The sequence below is a fragment of the Austrofundulus limnaeus genome, unplaced genomic scaffold (genome assembly GCF_001266775.1).
Source record: "Austrofundulus limnaeus strain Quisiro unplaced genomic scaffold, Austrofundulus_limnaeus-1.0 Scaffold31, whole genome shotgun sequence".
Classification (NCBI taxonomy): domain Eukaryota; kingdom Metazoa; phylum Chordata; class Actinopteri; order Cyprinodontiformes; family Rivulidae; genus Austrofundulus; species Austrofundulus limnaeus.
In genome coordinates this window covers 107,383-119,323 of record NW_013952433.1, presented here as the reverse complement: position 1 = coordinate 119,323, position 11,941 = coordinate 107,383, and the positions used below count along the sequence as shown (strand labels likewise).

The 11,941-nt window shown below is 43.9% G+C and overlaps 1 protein-coding gene across 1 annotated transcript; it reads right to left on the bottom strand.

The window, feature by feature from the left end:
* Positions 1–195: 195 nt before the first annotated feature.
* Positions 196–9,673, bottom strand: slc17a8 (solute carrier family 17 member 8). The gene is made up of 12 exons (XM_014005486.1): positions 9,200–9,673; positions 7,846–8,101; positions 7,180–7,298; positions 4,553–4,667; positions 3,940–4,027; positions 3,294–3,380; positions 2,622–2,764; positions 2,389–2,538; positions 1,474–1,606; positions 1,212–1,322; positions 932–1,059; positions 196–785 (listed from the first exon to the last, which is right to left on the bottom strand). Exons 1-12 carry the CDS (start codon positions 9,295–9,297, stop codon positions 459–461), a joined length of 1,755 nt encoding a protein of 584 aa, XP_013860940.1. The 5' UTR covers positions 9,298–9,673; the 3' UTR covers positions 196–458.
* Positions 9,674–11,941: the final 2,268 nt, after the last annotated feature.

Here is an 11,941-nt window from a genome sequence, read left to right as displayed (position 1 = left end):
AGGTGGAGGCCTCCGTTTTCAGTTGTCCCCCTCCTACAGCGCTGCCATTGGCAGTATCACTCCACCCCCTGTTAACAATGGGTATTAATTAGGTGTGAACGATAGCATGTGATGTGAGTATCAGTCACCTGGAGGCAGGACTCAAAAGCCTGAATTTTGCCTGAAACTCTCAGACTGAAGAAGTCTCTTGGAGGAGAGACGAAACGTTTCATTAGAGAAAAGTTTTGATCTGTTTGTTAGCCTTTGCATTTTATTTTCCTAATTGTTCATTTAATTCAGTGGTTTCTCTAATAAAAGCATTTAATTTGAATTATTTTTAGTACAGCACTGAAGTGTGTTAATAAAAAAATAGGAAGTCATTTTGAGGTACATATGATGCTGCAGCTCCTTCTTTCTTCAAGACTCTTCTTCAGCGGGACAGCAGACCTTCAGATTTTGGAAGTCCTAGACCCAGCGTCTCACTGGTACCCGTCCTGGTAGTCCCCATTCCCATAGTGCTGCTCCTCCTCCCCGCTTGCTCCACTTGTCTTCTTCCAGCCGTGCTTCTGACCGTACGAGCCGCCCGTCGTTCCATAACTCTTTTTGGGAGCCAGTGCGTTCTCATTGGTCAGCTCCGACTCTTCGGCCAGCTCGTCCTCGTCAACGATGCCACGCTTGTCCTCGCTCAGGCTCTCCGGGTTGGCCCAGTCCTGCTGCTCGCCCGAGGCAAAGATGGCGTAGAAGATGACCCCTGAGTAATGCACCATGGAGGCAATCACAAAGACGTTCTGCCACTCCAGACGAGTCTGCGGGGAGAAGATCGGAGCGTCAGAATCTTCTTTGAATCTTTTAGAAGCAATGTAAGATTTTGCAGCTAATTTCAGCTTTAAACATTGTCCAAAGTTGTAAAAATAAAGATTTTACATCGATACATGTTTAAATTAATAGCTACCTTGTGTTTAGTCAAAGCTCCCACAATCAGAGGGCACACCATTCCGGACAGYGTTCCAACTCCGTTAGAAATGCCCATCAGGATGCTGGCATAGCGAGGAGCAATGTCCAAATGATTCACGTTAAAACCTGACAACAAACACAAACAAATTGGAAAACCAACACGATGACACCACAATACGAACTTTTCTGTTTTTGTGAACAAATTGTCAGGCGTTTTTTTTTTTGTTTGTTTTTTTGATTATCTTCTTTTGATCATTTTTACTCTGAGTTTAAATCACCTGAAATGGCAAATCCACTAAAGCCCACAGCGAGAACGAGGAAAGAAATGGCGACTCCTCGAGTGTGAGAAAATCCAACTACCAGCAGCAGCGACGCCTCCATYCCAAACCCTGAAAAATGAAGCAAATAGCTTCTTTATGAGAGTGTTATGAAACAGAGGATTGAAAAGAAACATACAAATAACTTTCTAAACTAGAAACTAAATCTAAACTAAAGCAGTCCGTCACGGTTTAGGCTTCAGGCGTTGTCAACCCATTGTACCTCCACAGTTCATCAGCTTCCTCACGTTTGTCGTGGACATGATTTTTTTGCTGCGTAAAAAGTCTGCCAGCTGCCCTCCGATGGGGACAACGATCGTCATCACCATGTGGGGGACGGCAGAGAGGAGCCCCACCTGGAGACAGTTCAGGGGGACACTTTAACACAAACTCATGTCCTCAAGTCTCTGCACTGAAACTGAAGAACTAATGCAACGATCTGCAGTCCAGACCTACATCCCACAAAAAATGATGAAAAATTATAAAACAAAACTGAAACTTTGGAATGTAAAGAAGCTAAATAGTTATTCTGTCTTGTGTTTATATTGTTCTYCTACATTTGGCTTGCAATTAGCCTTTTGCTACTTGTAATCTTTAGCTACTATTCTGTTTCTTTCTGCTAGCCTTTTGCTAGTTTTAGGTTTGAGTCAGTCTTTTGCTTATTGTAGCTTTTTGATACTTTCTTTTGATGTGCTTAGCTTCTAGCTAGCAATTTGATACTTTGAGTTTTATTAAGGCTTTTGCTTCTTTTAGCTAGTATGGCATTTTACTAGTTTTAACTTTACTCCGTATTTTGTTTTAGCATTGAGCATCTGTAGCCTTGACTTTGGCAACATTTAGCTTTTAGGTAACATTTTTCTCCTTTTGGATTGTGCCTGTAGCATTTGCTTCTTTTAGCTTTTAGCTAGTTCGTATTCTGCTTCTTTTAGGCTTCTTTTAGCTTCTTCAGCAAATTTCAGCACTCAGCAGTGAAACTGAATGTTTGCAGAAAACCAAACCGTATTTCTCTCTTTTACAAATGTAAATATTCAGTCAAGTCTGTTTTTACTCGTGTTTCTAAAGGTTTTTTGTTAGTAAACATAATTTCAGAGTCTGTTTTTAATCCTTTCTCTAGAATAGCTTCAAGTGTGAGGCGAACCTTGCTGATGGGGAAGCCGAACACTTCCTCGAAATACGCAGGCTGGCTAATGAGAAGCAGGTAGAAGGTCCAGCTGCGGCAGAAGTTCGCCACAATGATGGCGTAAACTGGCATGGAGGTGAAGAATCGACGCCATGGGGTCTTAAATTTCTGTCATTGAAGGACAAAAAAATTGTCTCAGATTTTTACAAAAGGCTATAAAACTGAGTCCTCAGCMTGTTGAAGATGCCCACCTCAGTAACACTCAACTGATGGACCGTTTCACCGATGGCCGACTCGATGTACGACCTCTCCTCGTCTGTGATCGTAGGATGTGCTGCGGGACTTCCGTAGGCGAGCAGGAGCCAGAGGATATACCATATGATCCCAAAAACTCCTTTTCACGAGACGACGACAACCAAAGCAGAAATAATTTGCATGTGCACTCAGAGAGGTGGGCATCTTTGCAGCAAACATCTTTTGAAACATTAAAAAAACATAACTTGAGTGCAGGGCGAATTAATTAAATCCAGCACAGATCTTTTCTAGATCAGCAGAATATTAAAAAAGGGGCCAGTGTGACTCACAGACAGGAACAAGACAGGAAAATGCTAATTTACATCAATAAATCATAAGATCATATCTCAACAAAATCAGAGAGGCTTTTTATTAAAACACGTTTGCCAAGATACAAATTTTAGATAATTTTAATCAAACTCTAAAGCCATTCAAATAAACCTTAGGGTACAAAGTACAATAGCCAGTGAGCAACGTCAGTCAAAAGGTTTGAAAACTAATTTATAGAACATTAAACTGTAGTTTTTTTGTAACAACCGCATGTATGAATGGGTGGCTCATGTAATGCTTTTATATTTGGGTCTTTTTTCACTTGTTTTGTATCAATGTGTTTTTGTAACCAGTCTTACCATAAATATAGAAGACTGATGGCCAGCCAACATACTGAACCATCACTCCAGCCAGCGGCATGGCAATCACGGCTCCTGCGTAGGAGCCTGGAAACAGAACAACACAAAATACTTCCTTTACTTATTTCTGTTCGGAAGTATGAAAACGCAGGCAGCTATATTCTTCCATCTACAAACACAGTGGCATTAAAATACTGTATGTCTTTGCAAGGGAAAACACATCAAAGAAGTCCATTAGTGTCATTGAACAAATGACATCAAAATGAGTAATTAGGCATTGAGAAGGTGTTTAATGTGTTTTCTCCTGTCTGTTTTCTATAGAGGGGTGAGCGTGAGAGTGTTTTAGGGCTGTGTGCAATGCGTTGCTTCATTTAGGTGAATAGGAGAAGCTCCTTCAGAGGTGAGCTGAGTTCATTAACAGACTGTGTGAAGAGGGTTTTGATGCAGGTGTGTTCGTGGCACCAACTCAGAGTGCAACACGGTTATTTTCATTTGAACAGAGAGGCAGCAGGTCGAGACCTGCAAAGCATAACAAGCTTTTCCTCTCTGCCGTGTCCATTTATTGACTTTTGAGGCTGTGCAAAACATGTTGGTGTCTAGACAACAGTAGCGCACAGTTTTTGATGAACGAGAGAAAGCAGCTCACCGCAGAACGACGTGGTGGCCAGTCGACTTCGCTCGAGAGGCGGTGCCCATTTGGACCACATCCCATGGCATGCTGGGTAGGTGACCCCCTGTCGGGGACAAGACGGAGAGGACAAAGGTCAAAGATTGACTGGAGTTTTTTTTTAACATAACAGATTGACATTAAAATCTGCTCTTATAGCTCCTTTAAAAATTCTKTATCATTCTTTATTTTTTGTCACAGTTCACAGGTTTTATCTTCAGTATTTGACTATTTTTGGTTTATTGATTTCTCTTGTCATGTAATAACACTCTCCACACACCTGGTCTAAATTTGTCAATCACCTTCCATTTCATTTAGACCCAAAAGCAGTGAGAGGGTTAAAACACATGTTTGATGTTTAAATGATCTTGTACCTCCCATCAATAACGCAATAAAGCACTAAAATGCATCAACAACCCAACAGMGAGTAACAATGTGTTGCTTCACCACAGCGTATTTGTTTGTTCACATGTTGCTTTGCAGAATGAGTTGCCTTCTTTTCTTTTTGTATTCTTTTAGAGGTAAAGCACAATTTTTCTKTCAAAAACCAAGCACTTGATGTCTTGTTTTCTCACCAAGTTTTATCTCTCACCTCCACTAACCCCTGTAGAATTCGCACAAACATGACGCAACCGTAGTGCACCCTCGCCGCTGATGGGATGAACATATTCAGCACTGACGTCAAGAAAATGGCCGCCCCAAACACCCTGTGGGAAAAAGAAATTTAAAAATGTATTTTTTTTGTGCACAACAGAATTCCCTGTAAAACGCTTCAGTGAAAAAAAGATTATTTAATTATTTGACTAACCCCATGCTTAGCTAACATTAGGCAAAGGTAAAAAAAAAATGTTAGTGCTGATGAAAAATCCATTTKGCACCAGGAAAGAAAACTTTATTAATCAATTTTAACAAGCTAAAAGTGATGGTAGGCAACTCATGTTTGGTCAGGGTGAGATAGCTGTTTCCCGCCTTTTTGAATTATTTCAGCTAAGCTAATTAGCAGGGCTCACAATTCTCTCACGCTGACTGTGAGACACGCATTTCATGAAGGGCACACATCACACTGTATTTTTCATGCTAAAACAGACATATACACACACTGAAGAGAAACYAGGTCAATATTTCCCACACGGGCTACATATCAAAATTTATAACAAAGACTTCACATGATCTGTTAGTTGTTGGGCTTTGCGGAGGGAATGACTCACAGCGACTACCACGTTTTAAACCAAACATGTTTTCATTRTACCAGCTTACATGATTGTGAAATAATGTATTTTTAAAGGCACCACATTGCTGAAGGTTCTGCAGTTCATATCATGTTATTTTTAATAGATGCCAGTTTGAAACTATTATTATAAAACTATAATTCGTTGAACAGAAAAAACAAGAATTCTAAGTTAAAAACGTGAAGCKGTAGGATTGTACTGCAGTAATGATTTCTAAGGAGTCAGATTAATTTCTAACATCCTGATGCATCTCAGTAATCCAGGTAGGAAAAAAACCAAAAAGAAAACAATAAGTAGGACCTCTGGATGAGTTCTTCTTTAGTGAAACATTTCGTCTCTCCTCCAAGAGACTTCTTCAGTCTGATGAGACAGACTGCAGAAGTCTCTTGGAGGAGAGACGAAACGTTTCACTAAAGAAGAACCCATCCAAAGGACCTACTTTTTTTTCTTTTTGATTAATTTCTAACATTTTGATACTAAACTACACATTTATTKATTTATTGACCTTTATTTAACCAGGCAAATCCAGAGCACAGATCTCTTTTGTAAGAGAGGTCTGGGCCTAAGGGCAATGTTTTTGGTCTGTGGGAGAGAAGGGAAAACGCACAGAAAGACCCCAGGTCTGAACTCAGGACCTTCTTGATGTGAGGCAACAATGCTAACCACTAAGACATCGTGCTGCCACATAACTTCGGAGTGCATTGATAACTTAACTTTCTAAAACCCTTAAAATGCAGAAGCTATTCCCTCCACCAGGGGGTTGACCCTGGACCCAAATTAGGATCTAAGTGGKCCCTATACCCCTGACTAAGGTCCTCATTTCCCAAAGAAGAACCCCTCACAAAATCGTGGCTACGGGCCTGGGCTCGAGAGGGCACGGCTGCAGTAACTTAGCAAGCTTTCAGACCCCTTCAGCAGAGTTTTTTTTAAAAGCAACTAGTGAAAAAAACTCACTCCAAGCTCAGATCAAAATTTGAGAGCCCTGCTAATTAGCTTTCTGTTCATAGTTTTGTAATAATTTTACAAGAGTGCTGATCATCTGAAGGAGTTAGTCAATAAACTACTTTTTTATCCTTGCATCTGAAAATGCAACCTAATATTTCCAGTGTTTTTGTATCACACTTCTTGGAGAGAAAAGTTTCCATTGCAAGAATATTGAATGCTCTGTTATGTTATGTTGTAATTTATTGCTGCTTTCAGCTGCTTTCCAGCATCTGAAAGCTGCAGTAATAGATATATATAATTCGCAGGCAATACATCTGAAAATCTAGGACAGTTAATGTCTCTCCGTCAGCCTGAATGTCAGCCAGATCTCACACCTCTGTCATTCACTGTCTGAGATAAAGACATCCCGTTCAGTTCATAAGTTTCTGCTTCATCACCACCACGCTTCCCTTTTCCTCCTACACCTCAAAGCCCCCCTTCCCTCCCGTTTTCCAAAAGGACGTGTAAGTGACACTTGTAATATTCCAGTGGCTGCTGTTTCGAACGAAATCAGAGGCAGGATCTTTCATTATTAACACTGTCAGTGGCGTGTCCCTTCTTTTTTTTTTCTTCCTGTGAAGCTTTTATTACAGGACTGCTATCTACTCCATCAGTACCGCTCACATCGAACAGCTTTAACCACAAGACTRCGAGGAGGTGCTCTCCCCAGATATTTAGTCCTAATTTGTCTTTTTCTGCGTATTCTTTTTCAACACGTTTATCCTTGACTTGTGAAAAAGAATATGTGCAAAACTCTAAATCTTACTGCTAGCCGACCTCATTCTAGCGAGAGGGTCACCAGCAGGTCACAGCCATCGGACTGAACGTGGGGATTTACAAACATGAATACTGCATGATGATAGAAAAACACTCCATGTGTCTGCATAAACTGCATACTCCATTACAGAYGAGCTACACTGTGAATTTGCATCTTTTTTTTATGCTAAACGTTGGAGATTACATAAAAACAAAGTTAACTGAATTTGAATAAAGGAGTGCCTGTCACCTGTTGGCAGACAGCTTGTTGGAGATGAAGCCGCCTGGGATTTGAGTGACTATGTAGCCCCAGAAAAAGGATCCATGAATCAGCCCCACCGTTTCCGGGTCCCAGTTAAACTCAGCTTTCTGGCAAAAGGGCGAGAAAAGTGGATTWAAAAAATACAGTAAAACTACACCACCAAAGCCATTAATTTGTCATCTTGCAAGAAGCATTTGTTGTTATATGCATGAAAATATTTGATCACAGATAATCTGACTAGAGTTTGATCAGACTGTTAAGTCCTAGTGGCYTAAACCCTTAAACTTTTATTTGTAAACAAATAAAATCCCCATAAATTATTATTTGTTGACAAACATTTTCCACTTATATTTCTTTTTTGTCCAAGCTCAAAATTAATCAACTAAAGCTGTGATTCATTATTGATCCACCTGTATTAGGGGTGTCCAATCCTGGATTTTAGAGGTTTCTCTGCTCCAACACACCTGTTTTATATTAATGGATTACTAGCAGGCTTCTGCAGAACTTGAAGAGGTAATTCAMGGACTGAATCAGTTGTGTTGGAGCAAGTAAAACGTGCTACGAAGCAGTTCTCAAGTACCAGGACTGGACTGATCTCTAAGAAGCAAGTTTTTAAAATTTTCTCTGTTTCCATCTGTTGTCCATCCATTCTACCTGAAGCACCGGAGTCCCGTTGATGTAGACGGTGTTGTTGTTCACCATCTCCACGATGGCCACACCCAGGTTGCATCTAATGCCAAAAGAGATGCAGAAGCCCAGACCGCTGAGGATGGCGATGATGTAGCGCTTAGGCAGACCACCACAGCTACAGTCCAGAAGAGGGGCAGAACGTGGTGCTGACGCCACCGGACGACCGTCTTCTGTGAGCTCAATGTTGTCCTCATCATCAACGTTACTGCCATCTATTTTTCTAAAACGACAAATATTATTAGTTCAGCTTGAAGAAATGTGTCTGCATTCATCCGATCCATTCACAGACACTTTGATCACCTTTATTTATGGGATTGAAGGAGGTCAATGAACAAATCGAGGAAACAAGACTAAAGATCAGTGACCTGCTGTCATCAGGTTTCCTTCAGGTGTCACCAAAAATCAACCTGTTCAACCTTCCTCTGATAAAACTTGACAAAAATATATCTACAAATGGCCAGAGCAGCTTTATATTTTAAGACTTTTAGTTTAGTAAAGATAAACTCATTTGAAATTATGCTTTAATGCCTTACCTCTAAAAAACATTCAAAATACACACCTGTAGTGTGGTTAATACCAAATTAAATGCAAGCTSTTTAAAATGAGTCACGTAATATTGTGACAAATTAAATATCGAAAATTTTATAATAATTTTTAACCTTCATTTAAAAAGCTGTTTCAGCTCTGAACATGAAATACTGGTTCAAATTAAAGCTTCTGCAAATTTTAATCCCAGTTTTGCTGAGTTTTTGTTTTAATCTTGATTTTATTAAACAGTTGACTGAAGATTTTACAATATTTATATAAAAACAAAGAAACATGAAGTTTGTTTCATGGTTTAAATCTATAAAAATAACTTAAATTTTCAATGAATGTGTTTTCTTCTTTTTATTTCAATTTCATTATTTTTATTTTGCAAATTAAGCAAGTCATTTTATTTCTACTTATGTTTCTAACTGTGAATTAAAGCAAGTCACACTTTACTCACGCAGGAGCTTTCTTTTATCTGAGGTTTCCCTTCCATTCACAGAAACAGGTTTTGTAAAATATATATCAGACATGAAATATGCATCTGRGTCCTAAAATAAAATCTGTGATTACGTCATCGGGATCTCAAGCACAAGAATTAAATATTTATCTCCCTGACAGGAAAAATACTGTCATTATTTGAGAAGCATCTGTGTTTTTGGCTCCAGATTTTAGCAAGATCTTTGATAATGATGCTTTAAATGTAATTGCCGACAAAGAAGAGAGAATTATTACTTCCACCCAGCATTCACGCAATCAGTCCCCCTTTTTTCTGACTAAACCCCCTCACCTCTGCAGTTTTCCTAAAGAGTCCCCCACGGTGGTCTTCACTTCCTCCTTCCCAGGTTTGAACACCTGGTTTTTAAATCCTGCCAAATCAAAAGGCATTGTTTTCTTCTCTTTTCCCTCTTTATCTCCAAACAGACTCTTAGCAACTCATCAGCCTCTGTTTTTTTTAAAAAGGGGAACCAGAAATCCACTAAGAGCAAAYTGTCATCCTCGCTGGATTTGTGGCACTTTGTGGGGAATTGGTTCCACCTTTCAGCAGTACCAAGGGTCCCACAGAGGACTTCTCCAAGTTTTGTAGAGGAAAAAAAATAGTCTCTCAGTGTCCTAAACACCACAGAAACAGAACTTTCATCTTCGAAAGATCCCTCCAGGACTTGTAAAATCAGAAAGAAGAAAGGAAGAATCCAGGTTTCAGCCTCGACTCATTGTGATCCCCTGAATCTCATCTGATTCTGGTGAAGAGGAGGAGAGCAGGTGCAAGCTTCCCCCTGAAACAACCATCACCTTCATCCGCTCCTCCCCTTCATCCAGTCAGACTCATTTGATAGCAGCTCTGAAGACGACCAAATGAAACATGCATGAGCTCGACATGCTGAGGAGAGACAGGACTGCCGTGGAGTCCAATGAAACCCAAGACCGACCTGCAGTTCCACTTTTACACCCCAGCTCTTAGAAAGAAGCTTTTAATGTTTTCTGTCTTTATGAAGAGCTGAATGAAACAATCTCTGCCTGCACGAAGAGCTTTGCTCTGCTTCTTTCCTCTGCTTCTTTTCTGTGTGGAGAGTTTGGATCATTAAATATGCAACATTTAAAAAAAAGTAAACAATGAAAACTAAGATTTTAAAATTTAAACAGCAGATGGATGGCGTGACACTGATCCCAAAGTTTTTGATTGAAAATTAAATGGTTTCAGTACAAATGATTGCACTCAAAATAAAGAACTTATAACCTGAAATATGACAAATCCAGATAAGAGAAAGGAAAATTAAGTGGCTGTTGTTTTTATTTTTATTTAGAGCTATAGCTAATAATAAAATAGGTTTAATTCCTTGAACAACAGTTCAAACATATAAAATTTATCCAGAAATTAAGCTTTATCATTCTCTTAAATATACACATTGATCTGGCATTTTTGATGTCATCTTGCAGATCATTRCATTTTCTTATACCCTGGACTGTCCGCCCGTTTGCATGTCCGCACAGCCAATCCCTTGCTGCCTGCCCGACCACGCGCCCCAGTGTACACATGCCTGCCCGCCAGCCCGACCGCTTGCTCCGGTGCGTGACTGCCTGTCTGCCCTTCCGCACCCCCAACACCTTGCTGCCTGCTCGACCGCCTGCCCCGGTGCACACGTGCCTGCCTACCAGCCCGACCGCTTGCCCCGGTGCGTGCGTGCGTGCCTGTCCGCCATTCTGACTGTCCGCCCGTCCCACTGTCAGCCCACCCCGACGCCTTGCTGCCTGCCTGCCCGATCACCCGACCTGGTGTGCGCGTGCCTGCCTGTCCGCCCGTACCCCTGTCCGCCCCTACACCCGTACGACGCCTTGCTGCCTGCCAGACCGCCCTCCCCGGTTCACACGTGCCTGCTTGCAGCCCGACCGCCTGCCCCGGTGCTTGCATGCGTGTCTGCCTGTCCTCCTATCCGCCCGCCCCCCCATCCACCTATCCACCCGTCCGCCCTCCCGCTCGCCCGCCCGACAACTTGCTGCCTGCCCATCCTCCCCGGTACGTGCCTGCCTGCCTGTGCACACCCGCCTGTCCGCCCACACAACGCCTTGCTGCCTGCATGACCGCCCGCCCCTGTGCACGCGTGCCTGCCTGCCAGCCCAACCACTTGCCCCGATGCGTGCGTGCCTGCCTGTCCGCCCGTCGGCCCCCCACTGACGCCTTGCTGCCTTCACCACCGCCCGCGCAGGTGCGTGCGTGCCTGCCTGTTCGCCCTTCCGCCCATACACCTGTACGCACCCCCCCGACCCCTTGCTGCCTGACCGACCGCCCGCCCCGGTGCACGTGTGCCTGCCTGCCAGCACGACCGCTTGCCCCAGTGCATGCGTGCCTGCCTGTCCGCCGGTCCGTCCGTTCGCCCCCCGACACTTGCTGCGTGCACGACCGCCCGACCCGGTGCGCGCGTGCCTGCCTGCCAGCTCAACCGCTTGCCCCAGTGCGTGCGTGTGTGCCTGCCTCTCCACCCGCCCGACCCCTTGCTGCCTGCCTGTCCACCCCCCATGCGTGCCTGCCTGCCCGCCCGCCCGTCCGCCCACCCAAAGCCTGCCTGACAGCCCGACCGCTTGCCTCGGTGCGTGCATGCGTGCCTGCCTCTCCGCCCGCCCAACACCTTGCTGCCTACCCGTCCGCCCCCCATGCGTGCCTCCCTGCCTGCCCGCCCGCCCGTCCGCCCACCCAAAGCCTGCCTGACAGCCCGACCGCTTGCCTCGGTGCGTGCATGCGTGCCTGCCTCTCCGCCCGCCCGCCCGTCAGCCCACCCAAAGCCTGCCTGACAGCCCGACCGCTTGCCTCGGTGCGTGCATGCGTGCCTGCCTCTCCGCCCGCCCGCCCGTCAGCCCACCCAAAGCCTGCCTGACAGCCCGACCGCTTGCCTCGGTGCGTGCATGCGTGCCTGCCTCTCCGCCCGCCCGCCCGTCAGCCCACCCAAAGCCTGCCTGACAGCCCGACCGCTTGCCTCGGTGCGTGCATGCGTGCCTGCCTCTCCGCCCGCCCGCCCGTCAGCCCACCCAAAGCCTG